Genomic DNA, 16,649 nt, shown 5'->3' on the forward strand with positions numbered 1-16,649 from the left:
AGTTCTATTTTTGTGTGTAACTTTAGACAATGAATGTTAGACTAAGTAAATGTGAGTAACTATGCCAAGTCTGAATGCACTACCCATTTAAACTTGGTTTCCCCAGAGAATGAAAGCAGCTGAAACTGTAACCAATGTTCCATTCTCAATCCCAGCCACCGAAAGAAGCCAGAGGTCACTTTACCACCCTGCCTGATTTTAAGGTGGTCCAGAATAGTGATTCAGATGTACCTATTTTGTCTAGCTCAGCACATTTCTAACAATCAAATTACTGAGAAATCTTCCAGATTAAAACAAAAAGTTAAAAGTTCTGTGTTTTTTTTTTCTTGACATATTCTGCCTCATGGTGTGATTTGAACATTCACTAGTGATTGGTTTATGTTCTCTCCAATAACTGGCCAATTCATTCTCCTTCAAAAAGGATCATTGTCAACAAGACATCAAAAAATACACAAGTGGATCAATGAGTGTTGAGCATATCAAGAAAATGGTACAGGTATCCACACACAACTTGAGTACCTGAAGTGTTTTTTTGTATGGAGTTCAGTCATTAACAATTTCTCAGGCATGAGTTAAGGCAGCATGGTTACCCAACCCAATTGCTATAAAATTTGTTAAAATTTTATTCACTAGTTACATGCTTAATAACCCAGTGCAGACTGTTCTAATTTCACTATGCCCAAGTATTCCACCTTGACAAATGTAGCAATTCCTGATGTGTCCAGACATTATTTTTTGTTTATGTACCATATGACAGTTCAATGATTCCATTTCAGATGCTGCAGTTCAGTCCCTTGCTTTTCACTCTCTTCAATGCAAAGTCAAACAGAGCAACATCATCTTGTCAAATGGTTGAATTTCACATGTTCTCTAACCAGTAGAAGGGATGATAAAATAGTTTTTTATACAATGCCTTCATTCCGCTTGCTCCTCCACACGACAAGTGCTGTCATAAGCAGAGTAATCATCACCGGGATCATAATGAAAGGTCCTACTATGTTGTTTGGAGGATCCCCCAAGGCTCTCCCAGAGATGGAACAGTTTACAAAGTATTCTTTGTGAATGGTAATGAAGAACTGGTCCACCATCTGATTCGGCCAAAAACAATCCATCTTGTTAGCAATCAAAAATGTGCAGTTTGTAATATCTCTATAGGAACTACAAAAAATGAGAGCATTTGTTAGTACAGTGTAAAGATACCATTGAAAACATTTGAATGCAAACAAAAATAAGACTCGTCAAATTAGTGATCCACTGTACAGAAAACAGAATTACCCTGTGAGTGAAAATGAACATGTGCCCACTGGACAAAAATGCACATTTCATTTTTTGTGCAACTCAGCTCCATGTCCTGATGAATGATTTACAGACAAAACTTTAATGAGCCCGTTTCTAATTATTTGTTATCGGTCTTTAGATGTTATTAGAAAACTGCAGATGTGCCAACAGAATACAAGGTGGGAATCTTAACAAGAATACCACCCAGAATGAGGTAGTAAATTGAATTCACATTGGCTTAATGTGAGAAGCCAAAGGGTGATAGTAATTGGAAGCCAATGACTAGGGGTGTGCCCCAGGGCTCAGTATTGGATCCATCGTTACTTAACATCTATATCAACAATCTGGATGATAATGTGCTGAAGTGGATCAGCAGATTTGTGGATGACACCAAGACTGTGTGGCGTAATGAACAACGAGAAAGGCTATCTAAGCTAATCTAAAAATGGACTGAAAATAGCAGATGGAATTTCATATACACAAGTGTGAGGTGTACACTTTGGGAGGACAAACCAAGACAGAACTTACATAGCGAAAGGTAGGGCACTGAGGGGTGTGGTAGAACAGATAGGAACACAGATCCATAATTCCTTGAAAGTGGCATCAAAGGTAGATGGGGTTGTAAAGAGAGCTTTACACACTGGCCTTCATAAATCAAAATATTGAGTACAGGAATTTGAATGTTATGAAATTGCATAAGTTGTTGATGAGGCCAAATTTGGAGTAGTGTCTGCAGTTCTGAGCACCTACCTACAGGAAAGGTATCAAGATTGAAATAACAGAGAAACTATACAAGGATATTGGCAGGACACGAGTTAGAGAAAGAGGTTAAATAGGTTAGAACTTTATTCTCTGGATTTTAAGAGAATGAGGGGAGATTTGCAAGAGGTATACAAAATTATGATTAACGTAAGCAGGATTTTGCTATTAAGGTTGGGTGAGACTAGTACTAGAAATCATAGGTTAAGGATGAGATGTCTAATATTTAAGGGGAACATGAGGGGAACTTCATTCAGAGCATGGTGAGACTGTGAAACAAGCTGCTAGTGGAAGTGGTGGATACGAGTTTGATTGCAACATTTAAGTTTGGATAAGTACCTAGATGTGAGGGGTATGAAGGCTCCAGGTCATGTTGATGGGATTAGGGAGAATAACAATTCAGCACAAATTAGATGGGCCAAATGGCCTATTTCTATGCCATAGTGTTCCACGATTCTAATCACAGATACTGTACAGGTTGCTGAAAGTTCTGGAACAAAATTCAAGTGCATTAAGTTACTCAGCGGGATAAAGCAAACAAAAATGAAAGTAGGAGGAGCAAGAACCAGTGAAAGGGATCTTGGTCAATGAGATCACTTTCCCTTCTGAAAATATCGATCTTGGTTTTGATTATACTCACAGTCAGCAGGTACACAGATGTGACCACTTGTTATCATAATAAATTAACAGATAACCTGACTCATCAGAAGCTTGCCATTGGCGCCATGTTTCCTACCTCTACCAGTACTTCAAAAGTACTTGCATCTTCCCGTAAAGTCTGTGGGTTATCTTAGGGTTCCAGGAGTTACTGGATAAATGGTCTTTCTATTTTTCAATGTTTAATGACAAACTTTTAAAATACTGATAATCAGCAGCGTAGATCACTGCTTTATTACTGTCTTTTTCTCCGTGTTCCTTCCCGTTCTAACTCCTAAACTTCAACTCCTCCAACAGTTCACAACCTAAATGTACACCACCAAACGTAGTACTAAGCAGCTCAGAGCAAGAATGCCTCTGGCACAGAACACCACAATAGAGTACAGGCCCTTCTGTCCACAATATTGTGTCGATCTTTTAACCTACTCTTCGGTCAATCTAACCCTTCCCTCCTACATAGCCCTTCATTTTTCTATCATCCATACACTACGTCTGCATAAGGGTTTGTTAAATGCCCCCAATATATCTGCCTCTACCACCACCCTTGGCAGTGCGTTTCACACACTCACACCTCTCTATGCATAAAACATTCCTCTGATATTCTGCCCCTATGCTTTGCTCCAATCACTTTAAAGGTATGCCCGGTCATGTTAGTCATTTCTGTCCTGGAAAAAGCCTCCGGCTCTGCACTCTATCTATGCTTCTCATCATCTCATACACCTCTATCATGTTGCCTCTCATCCTTCTTCGCTCCAAAGAGAGTAGCCCTAGCTTGTTCAAACTCTCTTCATCCAAGCATCCAATCTAATCTGAGCATCATCCTGATAGATCTCCTCCACACCTCCTCTAAAGCTTCTATATCCTTCTGATAATGAAGCAATCAGAACCGAACACAGTATTCCAAGTGTGGTCTAACCAGGGTTTTATAGTTGCAGCTCTTGAACTCAATCCCCCAACTAGTGAAGGCTAAAATGCCATATACCTTCTTAAACACCCTATCAACTGGCATGGTAACTTTGAGGGGTCTATGGACATGGACCACAATATCTCTCTGTTCCTCCACACTGCTAAGAATCCTGTATTCTGTCTTCAAATATGGCCTTCCAAAATGAATCACTTCACGTTTCTTCAGGTTGAACTTCATCTGTCACTGCTCAGTCAGCTCTGCATCTTGTCAATATCCACATTAGACAATCTTCTACACTATCCACATGTCCATCAACCTTCATACAACAGTAAACTTACTAATCCTCCCTTCCTCTTACTCATCCAAGTCATTTATAAAAAGAGCAGTGGTCCCAGAACAGATCCCTGCGGAACACCAGGCAAAATACACTCCATCTACACCCACCCTCTGCCTTCTAAGGACAAGTTAATTCTGAATCCACACAGTCAAGTTGCCCTGGATCCCATGCCTCCTGACTTTCTGGATGAGCCTGCCATGGGAAACCTTAAAATCCATATATATTACATCCACTGCTCTATCTTGATCAATATACTTTGTTACATCCCCAGTGAATTCAATCAGGCTTGTGAGACATGACCTGCCCCTCACAAGGCCATGTTGACTATACTTCTTCAAATGCTCATAAATACTGGCACTAAGAATCTTCTCCAATCATTTTTCCACTGTTGAAGTAAGCTTCACTGGTCTATAATTCCCAGGGTTATCTCTACCTCCCCTTTTGTACAAAGCATAACATTTGCCACCCTCCAATCATCAGGTATTAATCTCAACCAAGTCTATAGTTAATTACAACTGGATGCACGCATCCCTACACTCAAAGGTTTCATACTGATAACCACACAGAGACACTTAAGAGATTGAAAAGTAAATGTTTTATGACATGATAATACAGTGAGGACTGTGCACTTCAGAAGTGGTGAAATAGTTCACTCTCTTTTACAATAAATTCCACACAGACCTTAGTGTTTCTTCCCAGTCACACCAGAGTTTTTTTCCAACATCTGTCATCTGAAATCTGTAAGCCTCCAAGCAAATGTGTTTAAGAAGATAGGAGTAATAGGCTTCGTTGCAAGCAGAGAGCAGATTCAGTTGATTTACTGTGAACAAATAAATATAACAACTTTAGTAAAAACAATTAGAGTTTTAAACACACCTCTATCACAACTGAGGGGTTATGGATTCTGGCTTAACCCCAGGAACCTTACATGGGACTTGGCACTTACGTAGTGCAGTTACAAAGATACCATCCTTTCATTGTAACAATGAGCTGAGCCCTGAATCAGGTAAGGCTTCCAAGGCAACACAAGAATAAACTTTGTTCAGGTTGTGAGTGCTTTGAGCATTGGACTCAAACAAAAACATGAATGAGGAGGACCATGAGTCCAGCTTATACAAGTCTCAAAACAAGACAGCAAAAACTCCTGAAAGAAGGTCGATAGGAGTTAAATGAGAGCAAGGAATGAGAAGCAGAAATTAAATACCTGGACCCTTCATATCCCTCACATGTAGGTACTTATCCAAACTTAAATGTTGCAATCAAACTTATATCCACCACTTCCACTAGCAGCTCGTTCCACAGCCTCACCACCCTCTGAATGAAGTTCCCCTCATGTTCCCCTTAAATATTGGGGATGGGGAAAGTCAGGAAAGCAATGTTAGGGCAAGAATATCTTAAAGCTATCAGCAGTATTTGATGGTTCAATCCTGATGAAGGGTCTTGTCCTGAAACATTGACTGGGTATGCCCCCTCCAAAGACATTGCTGCCTGACTTGCTGAGTTCCTCCAGCATTTTGTGTTTGCTGCTTAAGGTTTCCAACATCTGCAGAATCTCTCCTGTTTATGACAGCTCAGGATTGGCTATGTTCCAAACAATAATTAACATTCAAAGGGCCAACCTGTACCACTTAGTGGACTATGGAAGAAATGTGAGATAATGGGGGGAAAGATTGAGACTTGCAAGTTAAAGTTCGATGAATTACGGTTTTACATGGTGAAGCTTAGCGCCTGTGGGAGTGGACCGCAAAGGCTCCTGTATTTACATTTCAGGCTGCATTCATACCAGCCATCTGGAGAGTAGCCAAGGTCACCAACATACATGGAATAGCTTTGGGGTTTTAAATTTCAAGACTAAGTTACCAACTGCATAGGTAAAGAACAAAATAGTAGCCAGCATTTATTCTGAAGGCACTATTATATTTGGTTGGGAGTGGTGAGTCTACAGAAGAAAATGTTTCAGAATTGACTAGAAAGGAAAGACCAGCCTAAGAAGGGTGATTTTTCTAGAAGTGTTGGAAATGGTACCTCAGATCAGACAGTTCAAAGGCCACCTGTAGTTCAAAGAATAGATCAATAAATCTGCTACAGTATAAGCTGATCTTCAGCTGATGTCAAAGGGAATGGCTTAGAGCAATAGTGGTAGATGCAATTCATCTCTAGTGTTACACTTTAGTCTAAATAATGTCAGGAAGTGGGCTGAGTGCTATGGGAAAGTAGAATGTATTACAGGGTATAAATTCAAGGGTGTTGAAGGCAGAAAATATCTGTTAATAAGCTGTAAAAAATCCCAGATGGAATTATGCATTTGTCACAAATGCTCAGAACAATTAAAGTGCATTATTAAAGTATTATGAATATTATTAAAGTTTAAATGATGGCCCAGTAGGACTACTGTGTTCAATATTGGGATTCATTGTACAAACAGCTTGCTTGTAGAATAGTGTGGACTTACCCTGTACAACGCTGATGGTTAACTGACCATTCCCTAGGCAACCATTAACAAAGGTCTGCACAGATTTTACTACAATATATGGAATGGCAAAAAAAAAATTCTTGCAGTGCCCCGTGTGAAGAGGAATTTGAACCACATTGTCCTTAGAGCAGTTGTTAATGGGTTTTCCCAAGAAATTGATCTTACAGGCACGGCAGATTAGGACACCTGCATGGTGAGCGCATTACAAGTGAATGAAAGTCTTCTTACAAGTGGGTATTAGAGAACAAAGTTTGACTCTGATCTTAGAGGTGGAAAGATTGACAACAGGTAGGGATTTAGGTAAGGAATTCTAGATCTCAGTGCTGAAGCCACATCCTTCAAAAGCAGGGAAGTATAGGGAAATGAAAAGCAGTGAGGATGACAGGGAATCAAAGATTTCAGCATTGGAAAAAATTCACTTTGTTACATTTGCACCAAAACACTACAGAATAATCACAGGACCTGCACCTTTCCCAACATTCTGAAATGATTCCAGCTTGAATTATTTCAGTCCCATAAATGGAATTCTCTACCTTAACTTTTCCCCCATTTGAGTGAATCCAAAAACTCGTCGTCCTCTCTCCTTAGTGAGGGGTGTAACATTTGCAATCTGCCATCACTGAATAACTTAACCATACTGTAGGCTTACATCATAAAGATTCTTGCTTTAAGAAGATCTATTAAATCTACTCTTTGACTCTCCTAGTCTAATAGAAATAGTTCTAATGCTTTGGCTTCTAATTTTAGTTCTCTCTCCCTGGCACCGGCCCAGCAAATCTGAGGCGTGCTTAGTCTACAGCTTTCATTTTTATTTTGTTCTGAGACACAGTGCTGAAAGCGTGAACTAATCGTACAGAAACGTATGCTGAGAGTTGTAAATACAAACAAGGAAAATATGCAGAAAATACTAAAAAGCCAGAACTGGTAAATATTAAATCATTTGTCTAAATTTACCATTGCTTGCCATTGGATCTATAGAAGAGTTACTTTTTATTACTTATTCACGTTTACTTTATCCTAATTTAGGAATCTATATGATTCTGCACTCTTTATGACTTTACGATTGGAGAAAGATCAATGAAAAGATATATTTAAACTAATTTCTAAGAGGGATACACAAAGAAGTCAAAGCTATTTACTGTATACTAAAAAAGTTATCACAATGACTATACAAGTCCAGCTGAGAGGAGATAAAGAAGTTAGACTAAATGTGAATGCAGTAAATAAAGTCTAAAACAACATCAAAAATGAGCGTTTGAGAAGCAATTTAAAAAAATGAAATATCACAGAATGCACTATTGAATTAGATCAACAATACAGCATCTCCCAGTCCCTGCAGTCTCTCCACCAAACACTCAACACTTAGAGGTTTCCTTTCATTTTGTACTCAATCCCAACTTGGAAACATACCCGAGCTTCGATTGCCACTGGGATGACTGGGAATTTAAATTAGTAACTAAATGCATTACAGGCTACCATAGGTTCAGACACCATCAAATACTGTATCATTGGAATCCGGGTCTCAGGAAGGAAACGTACCTTCTGAAACTCTCACAACGACACTGTTCACTCTTCAGTGACCTCTGAAATAGCCTAGCAAATCACTTATTGGCAGTTTAGGTACAGCTATTGACTTGACTTGCATATTCCAAGTATTAATAGACAAAGATAAACAAGAATTCATTAGCAAAAATGAGCATTGATTTTGAAGTAACCTGATATAGGTTGGTTGGTAAGTGGCACAGATTGAGGATCGAGGTTTATCCTGATTGTTAGAACGTGATGGGTACTTTCCCCTTTCTGTTTATTCCTGTTCAAGTTTTATCACTAAATTCCCCTCATTAATCATCTTCTAGATATAGAACAGCTCGCATTTCAGCATTAAATTTCACCAGGCACTTACCTACTAATCAGTCTAGTACCCAAGTAATATACACTGCTTATGGCAGAATGCATTGTAATTGATATTATTGTTTATTATACTTATGTTTATTAGCTTTTATTGATTGCACTGAGGGAGGGAATATATAGGAGGGCACGAGCTGGCTAATCAAATTGTTGTGTACACTGGTTCATGCCCAGTAATACTGGGTGTAGTTTATTGCTGGCATTGGACCATAGTTCAATTCACCGTTGGCTACTGTTCTCTGAATAGCATGTGTAGTTATAGTACAGTTGTTAGTTTATGGATTATTTGCAACAGAGAAGATATCTTCTTTTGCCAACTTAACACAATGGGCTCAAAGGAACTAAAAATGTAACACTTGAAAAAACTTAGGACTAATGCAGGGTCTCTGCATTACACCTTTTGCCTCCATGGATACTGCTCAACTCGGAGTTCTCTCGGCATTCCAGATTTCAGTATCTGCAGGCTTTTGTATTTACATAAACAATTGGCTGAGTTACTTCAAAGTCCCAGTCTCTGTCTCTCGATCTGCACATTACCCTTCTTCAAGCCAGGTTTTTTCAGGGACCTTTATATTAACATGAGTTTCTCTCTCCATCACCCTTTCACACCTGAGTGAGAGCTTTCTACCTTGGCTCTGCTCAAATCCAATCAATTACATCTACATCCCTCAGCTATCTTGCTCACCACCAAGAGAAATAAGTCCTTCCTGTTTACTGTGTCTGGGTCTTCCATAATTTACACATTAATGAATTAATTCTTCAGTCTTGTTTATTCTAAAGGAACAACCTCAGCCTAGTCTGTCACTCCACATAAATATAATTGTTCATCGTAGCAACAACATCATACACTCTCGTGTTAGCACATCCATGATGTAGTTTGGTGCTCGGGCATGTACGTATGCTCAATGGCCACTTTATTAAGTACCTCCGGGAATAATGATAAAGTGGCCACAGAGTGTACATTCGTGGTCTTCAGCTGTTGCCCTTCAATGTTCAATGTGTTGTGTGTTCTGAGATATCCTTCTGCACACCACTGTTGTAGTGTGTGGTTATTTGAATTGCTGTCAGCTTCCTGCCACCATGAACCAGTCTGGCCATTCTCCTCTGACTTTTCTCATTAACAAGGCAATTTTGCCCACAGAACTGCTGCTTACTAGGTTTTTAATTTTTTTGAACTATTCTCCATAAACTCTAGAGAGTATTGTGCATGAGATCAGGAGTTTCTGAGATATTCAAACTACCTCATCAGGCACCAACAATCATTCGGCAGTCAAAGTCACTTAGATCACATTTCTTCCCCATTCTGATATTTGTTCTGAGCAGCAACTGAACCTCTGACCATACCTACATGTTTTTAATGCACTGACCTGCTGCCACATGACTGGTGTATTAACAAGGTGTACAGGTGTATCTAATAGAGAGGCCACTCAGTGTGGTATCTGCCTGTGCCTAACCAGATATCTTTTAAACCATTCCAAGGTGCCCTTCTTCCTTTCAGTTTGCCGAATAATGGCAATTATTCCAATTATATTCGTAACCCCCTTGTGCTGTTTCCTTCAGGAATCTGGACAAGTACTCATGCTTGTTATTTTACACCTAGGGGCTTATGTATCCCCTTGTCATATCTGCCCTCCCCAAAGCAATACTTTCTGCTTCTCTGGGTTGAACTCCATGTCCCATATATGGACTCGTCCAACCAGCCACTGATACTTTCCTGAGGCCTGGAGCTTCCTTCCTCATTATTAACAATATTGGTATCATTACCAAACTTGTTAGCCATTACTGCTACATTTATGTCCAAATCATTACCACACATCATACAAAGCAAAGAGCCTATCACTGCACTCTGCAGCAACCCACTCCACACAACTGTCCAGTTACTGGAACTCCCAATCGTCCACAGCTTTCTCCCCAAAAAAATGTGACATTTAATCCAAATTGTAACTTTTTATTAAAATCCTTTGAGAGTTTACTTTCTAATTTATTAGGAAGATCTTTGCCAAATTCCTCGTTAAAATCCATGAAGGCAAAATCAAATGTTCCATCCTGATTGACTTCATCTTTAGACACAACCTTTTCTCAATGAATCCATATTGCTTCTTCTCCAATAAAGATAAAAGATCTGAGTAATGATTCAAGCTGTTCAACATAATTGTTCCAATAATTTGTCAAAACAATGAATGGGACAATTGTTACTCTTTATCTATCCTTTCACAACACCCCAGAATTAGCCATCTCAGATCTCTAATGATTAAAACATGATTGCCATTCTTCCATTTTAAAAGCCTGTGATAGACCAGTTGGTCTATATTCTGCTGAACCACCTGACAATCCTCCTCACTTTCCATAACGTTGCCAACTTTCATGTCATCTGCAAACTAACCAGTTATCCCAAGCACGTTTTCATCCAAATCACAATCAAAGATCCCATTGCAGAACATCACAGGTCAGAATCACTCCTCTCCACCACTAAACTGTTTTAATAATTGTAATAACAACAATAATATTTACAACTGGTAACATCCCAGAGTTTCTACACTATAGCATTAAACAATTAGCCCGACACAACAATATTCATGTAAATCTCCAGAAAGCTACAATACTAAATTGAATAGTCTGAAAGTTCCTAGCAATTGACAAATGAGCATGCTTGACTATGCCTGTACCCCAGGCTTTACCAGCTTGAGCTGAGAAAAAATAATAACTTTATTTATAAAGCACCTTTTCACACAAACAATATCATTCTACAACCAAGCCAGTTTTGAAACCTCTACCAAAGTTCCTATATGCCTTAAATCTTCTGAGGAGCAAGGTTCCTCAAATCTTCATGAGGAACCTTGTTGAAAGTTTTATTAAAGTCCACTTTGACAATATGCCTTACTATTAATCGACTATGTCCTCTCCTTGGGAAAAAAAATTCACACAATCAAGTTTATAAGATGTGACACCCCCCCCCCCAACCACACACACACAAAACCACATTGACTATTGATGATAAAGATATGCTTTTCCATGAGTAGAATCTATCTTCCAGTAATCTTCTGCAATGATGCCCAACCACTGACAAAACTCACCAGCCTATAAATTCCTACTTTGTCTCTATTGCCTTTTCAAAACAAAAGAACACTGGCTATTCTCCAGTAGTCTAGGGCTTTGCGTCTGACTAAAGAGAATACAAGGATCTCTGTCAAGGACCGAACGATCTCCCCTGACTCTCAATAACCTACGATAGATCTCATTGTGCTATGGGGACTTATCCACATTAATGTTCTTCAAATGCCCAGACACCACCTCCTCTTTGATATCAACATATTACACAATATCAATATACTGTATCCCTCATGATCTCACTACCTTCCATGTTCCTCTCCTCAGTGAATACTGATGCAATGTGTTGATTTAATTCTTCACCCACTTCCTGTGGCTCCAGGCATAATTTGCCCCCTTTGCCTTGAGTGCTCCTATTCTCTTCCCAGTTGTTTTTAATGTGTGTATAAGATGCCTTGAGATTCTCTTTAATCTTACTCACGGAGGACATTTCATGGCCCCTTATTAGAACTGCTGAGGCAGATTTGGACCGACAGGTGCTGAGGAAAGGTTTGGAGGAGCGTTGATCAAACGTAAGCAAACGAGACTAGCTCAAGTGAGCAGCTTGGTCAATAAGGATAAGTTGAGCTTGATGCTGTGTGACTAAAGATGCAAGTTGCTACATCATGTTGACTCCGTCCATTCATGATGTATTTTTAATTTTTAACAACTCAGTTATAAATTTTTTAAAAATCAGAAAAGATGCTGGAAATTTGAAATAAATGTAGGAAGCATTCAATAAATCAGTACTGTAGTCATGGATAGCGAAATATTGTTTCAGGTCGAGGATCCTTTGTTAGAACTTAGAGAGGAAATCATTATATCTTTAAGCCTTGCCTTCTATGTTTGATGCCCTAAAGGTAGTTTCTTCCGTGTTGGAGAAAATAAACACAAAATGGGTGATACCTTGATGTTATGTTTGCAGCTGTAACCCTGAATTTCCTGCTACCGGTCACTTCAGTTCTCGTTTGTCAATCGCCTGCACTATAATGATGAGTCCCAAACACAACACCTCATCTTCCTCCAGGCACATTATGGCTCTCCGGACTCAGAGTTTCAACCAACTTTCTTCATACCTGTGCAGTTCAGCTGTGGACTTTGTAACGTTAATTAATTAAATCCTCCATTGCCTACTTGCCAGACATTCCCTACAGCTCTGCAATGTACAGCTTTTACAGTCTCCTTTGTATCTTCTTGCTAATCCCCCTTAATGATTTGGGGAGTCGAAAAACTTATCACAATAGAAACCATGGCACCTTATCAGAGATGCTCCCTTTTCCTTCCCCGTCCCTTCCTTCCGTCCCCCAGCCCACCCCGCAAATTAAAACGACGATTTTCGACCAGAAACCTTTGCCGTGACACCCTCTGCACCGATGCTGCCGGCTGAGTATTGGCATTTTCTCAGTATTTTTATTGCCACTGACATCTGCCGCGAGGTTTGTTGTCTCTGCGTCAGCGCTACAGTGCAAGATACATTTGCTGTAAGTTACTAAAAATAATTTATACTGCAAGGGAGAAATAACGAGCTAGTACCTATGGCCGGTTTAGAAATCTGGTGCCTGAAGATCTAACAGTGAACGGTGTTATTTGCAGATTGCGAATGCACTGGAGCTGGGACTGCACATCCGCTGTCGATGCATTTAAATCTCCACCACCCAGAGCGTCTGTGCGGTCACGGCGACTAGTCTACAGTACCTGATTTCCATGTTTTAAACCTTACACTCAAAGCAAAACATTATGACAACAACACGCATTTAATGGCACTGAACGCCCCTTTTTTATTTCTAAGGACACGACTACTGAGGACGGGAGACTGTAGAAGGCGTTCGATAAATGTATGCGTTGAAGAGAGAGATTTAAAATAAACATTTCAGCGTCCAGTGACGAGCTGCCGGGGCACCGATATCAAATAGCAATTGGAAGAAAGGGCACACAGACCTTCCGAGCGCTGCCACTCCCGGTTGGAGCCCGCGAGGATTTGCTCTTCGCCCCAAACCAGAACCCAGGTTCCATTCGGCTAAGTTTAGAGGGGGACGGGGTAACAACCGATATCAGGCAGTTGGCTTCCGTCATTGTCGGGATTTGCCGGCCAGCGAACGGTCCGGATAACACCCACTCGAGGGGGTCTGGAGATCTTTCGTGTCCTTAATCATCCCGATAGAGCAGCTCCGCTCACCGGCGTTTCCGTGACGAGTCTCCGTGCCTCCTGCTCCCCGTCGCGGGCAGTGTTGTGCTTCTTTGCCTCTTCAAAGCTCCTTCCTTGCAGCGCTCTCTGCCCGAGCCCCAAGCTGCGCGTTCACGGCTGTGTTCCCCGGCGTCTCAGGCTTTGTCTCCATAGATCTTCGCTTTTCCAGTCCTCCCTCTGTACACGCTTTCGTGACCGTGACTATTCAGCTCCGTCTGTTTCAACCCGCATCTGCAATACATCTCGCTACCCATGTCTCGGAGAATGAAGGTCCCCTAGTCCTGACCCTCCTTGTCTTCGGGTTCTCTCTCCATACCTTCTCTGTGCATGTCTAAACCTGCGCTGCCGCTTCCATTTCTCGTGTCGGTGTTTTCCCCGTGCTTTCTCCGCCTAAACCACGCACACGCTTTCTCTGCTCTCCCTGGTCCGACATCACCTTAATCCGCCTCACCCCCACCAGACCGCGGTCGAGGGTTGTGAATTGGGGGGATCGGGCAGCGGGGTAGAGGAAGCGAGAGAGAAACACTACGACATAACGATCCGCGACCCCACACACTCTCGGCCAGCACCCGCGTCCATACACGGGCTCTGAATGTGGGACGACGAACCGAAGGCAGGACAGTCCGGGGACAACTTACCGAGCAGCAAGGTTGCGAGCAGCCGGCCGGTCCACGGAGCCATTCCGACAGACGCGGAGTGCGCGGCAGCCAATCCCAGCTCGGTCAAAGCACCAGCTCCCGACTCAGTCTTCCCAGCTCCCGACTCCTCCCCTGGATCCGTTCTCTCCCCGAAGCAACACAATTAGCCGAGCTCGACCGATTGAAACCTGCCGGTGAGAGCGACCCACCCAAAACCTGAACTTAGAACCACCCCAAACCTCGCCGCGTTTCCAAAATCCAGGCGATGCCCAAACAATCATACCCAAACCCGCCGATTGACCCCCAAACTCATATTAACCCAAAGACACAGTCTGACTCAATCTCATTGAACTCCGAGATTCTGAAAACCACAGCGGGTCCTCCCAGATCCCGGAGCCCACGTGGGAAACACGTATTTGATCCCTGATGACAGTCACGGTGAGGCATGAATGATGTTGGAAGCTGCAGGACTGTGTATCATTATGATAAACTGAAAGATTAATTTTGGTTGGATGGATACAATGGACCAAATGAATTCCCGGGATAAATCTGCACCATTCTAAGACTGTGAACTAAGGTCTTGCACAATACCTCAGAAGATGAGCTAAAAACCAGACTTCAAGGCTGCTAAGCAGGAGCTGATGGTGTTGGGTGATGCAGCAGCTCCGGCTGGGAGGCAGAAGTCAGAGCGGTTCCGTTTCAGGATACAGTAGCGGCCAGTGACGACCGGAGGTCCGCAGCGATCAGTGCTGGATCCGCTGCTTTTCACTTTCCACATTCAAGATCAGGACGAAGGGATTGATGGTGCTGTGGTCGGTTCACAATGGCAGAGTCTTAGTTCTGGTCTCCCAGACACCGACCACAACGTTCTCAGAGACGGACTCTCAAACACAGCGAGCCAACACGCACAGTCACACAGCATGAGAACAGGCCCTTCGGCCCAATTCATCCGTGTTGTCCAGTGAGCGAGTCCCAGCCGCCTGCATTTGGTCCATAGCCCTCTACCCCTCTCGTATTCATCTAGATGACTTTTAAACATTGTTGATGTGTCTGCCTCTGCCTTAACCACGATTTCTGGCCGCTAATTCCAAATACGTACCACCCTTTGCGTGAAGCCGGTCCTGATGTCCCTCACCTTGGATCTTAAACCTATGCTTTGTAATTAGTATCCTCTGCCTGTCAACTGATAACAACAGCCAAAAACATGTCCTAGTATCTCCTGTGACCCTGAACCCAGTTTACCCCAATAATAACGAACTGTTACAGCAAGATATTGGTTCCATCTGAAGTAAATTTGAACCAGTCCTTGGACAGTGGTAAGTACAAGGGATGTGGCAAAAAAAATCAAAGGATGATGTTGGGCACGAGGGTGGGGAATTGTAGAGAAATAAAACATGCCTAATATGAATGAAAGAAGAAAAGGAGACATGAAACGAGGGCAGAAACTAATACATCAGAAGCAGCGAGGTGAATAGGTTTTGGAAATGAGCTAAAACTTAAATGGTTAAACCTGAGGTTTAGGGAGTCCTGCTGAGAGTTTTGAATCACTGCTGTAATAGAACAGGTGAGCTTGAAGCCATGTTAGAAAATAGCTGGGGTTACTGAAACAAGGCTCTCAAGGAATCAGCACTGAGATTCAAACCTCATACAAGCTCAAAAATTAAAACGGGGAATGAGAATAGATGCAGTGAAGGAGGAGCTAACAAAATCCCAGAGAGTGACAATGAACTGACAAAAATATTTCAGTTCAATATTTATCAGGGAGACAAATCGGGTGGACATAGGACAAAAGGCAAATTTAGGAATGAGATGTGCACTTAAAAAGCAGAAATGTTCAATAATACAATCAAACTAAAAGCGCATTAAACTAATCTGGTCAGACCACATCTGCACAACTTGAAAGAATCCAAGGAAGCAGCAACATGTGCACATGTAATGATTTGTTTATAAAGGATACAGCACTAGCAGATAGCTAACAAGATATAATCTATCCAAGGTGTAATCCATCTAGATTGTCAAAGTTTCCTGTAATTCGGCACTGAAAGCAAAGTTTGAATATGTGGAACAGAAAGAGCTGAAATAACACATGGAATAGTGTGATGTCACAATTGATTTTTGGAGACACTCTGAAATTATGTTCTCAGAATGGTGGTGAGAACTAACTCTGTGAACTTCGGAGGTTTATCTGTAAATAACAAATGTTACCACCTGTAATCTGCAGTTTGGAGCTCTGTCCCCTCAGTGTAAACCGTGTTATTTTAGAACACAGATAAGCACACAGACGCTAGAACAAGACAGCTGGGAAAAGAACACACTGCAGGATTTTGCCTTGCAACATTAATCAGTTCTCTCTCCCCCCCCCCCCCAACCCACAGATGCTGCCTGACCTGCTGAGTGTTTTCAAAATTTTGTTTGTTTTG

General features: G+C 41.5%; 1 protein-coding gene across 1 annotated transcript; it reads right to left on the minus strand.

The window, feature by feature from the left end:
- Window positions 1-214: 214 nt before the first annotated feature.
- ramp1 (receptor activity modifying protein 1) lies at window positions 215-14,605 on the minus strand. Its single transcript, XM_063051738.1, has 3 exons — window positions 14,230-14,605; window positions 4,620-4,758; window positions 215-1,158 (listed from the first exon to the last, which is right to left on the minus strand). The coding sequence occupies exons 1-3, from the start codon at window positions 14,270-14,272 to the stop codon at window positions 903-905; spliced, it is 438 nt and encodes a 145-aa protein (XP_062907808.1). The 5' UTR covers window positions 14,273-14,605; the 3' UTR covers window positions 215-902.
- Between the last annotated feature and the right edge of the window lie 2,044 nt (window positions 14,606-16,649).

This window comes from Mobula hypostoma, chromosome 6 (genome assembly GCF_963921235.1).
Source record: "Mobula hypostoma chromosome 6, sMobHyp1.1, whole genome shotgun sequence".
Lineage (NCBI taxonomy): Eukaryota > Metazoa > Chordata > Chondrichthyes > Myliobatiformes > Myliobatidae > Mobula > Mobula hypostoma.

What these genes read in the sequence shown, in the direction of transcription:
- ramp1 (XM_063051738.1), bottom strand. Translation starts at nt 14,272, where the DNA reads ATGGCTCCGTGGACCGGCCGGCTGCTCGCAACCTTGCTGCTCG. An exon ending in GCTCGCAACCTTGCTGCTCG is followed by an intron (nt 4,759 to 14,229) that starts GTAAGTTGTCCC and finishes ATTTGTTCACAG; the next exon opens with TAAATCAACTGAATCTGCTC. An exon ending in GACTGGGAAGAAACACTAAG is followed by an intron (nt 1,159 to 4,619) that starts GTCTGTGTGGAA and finishes CATTTTTTGTAG; the next exon opens with TTCCTATAGAGATATTACAA.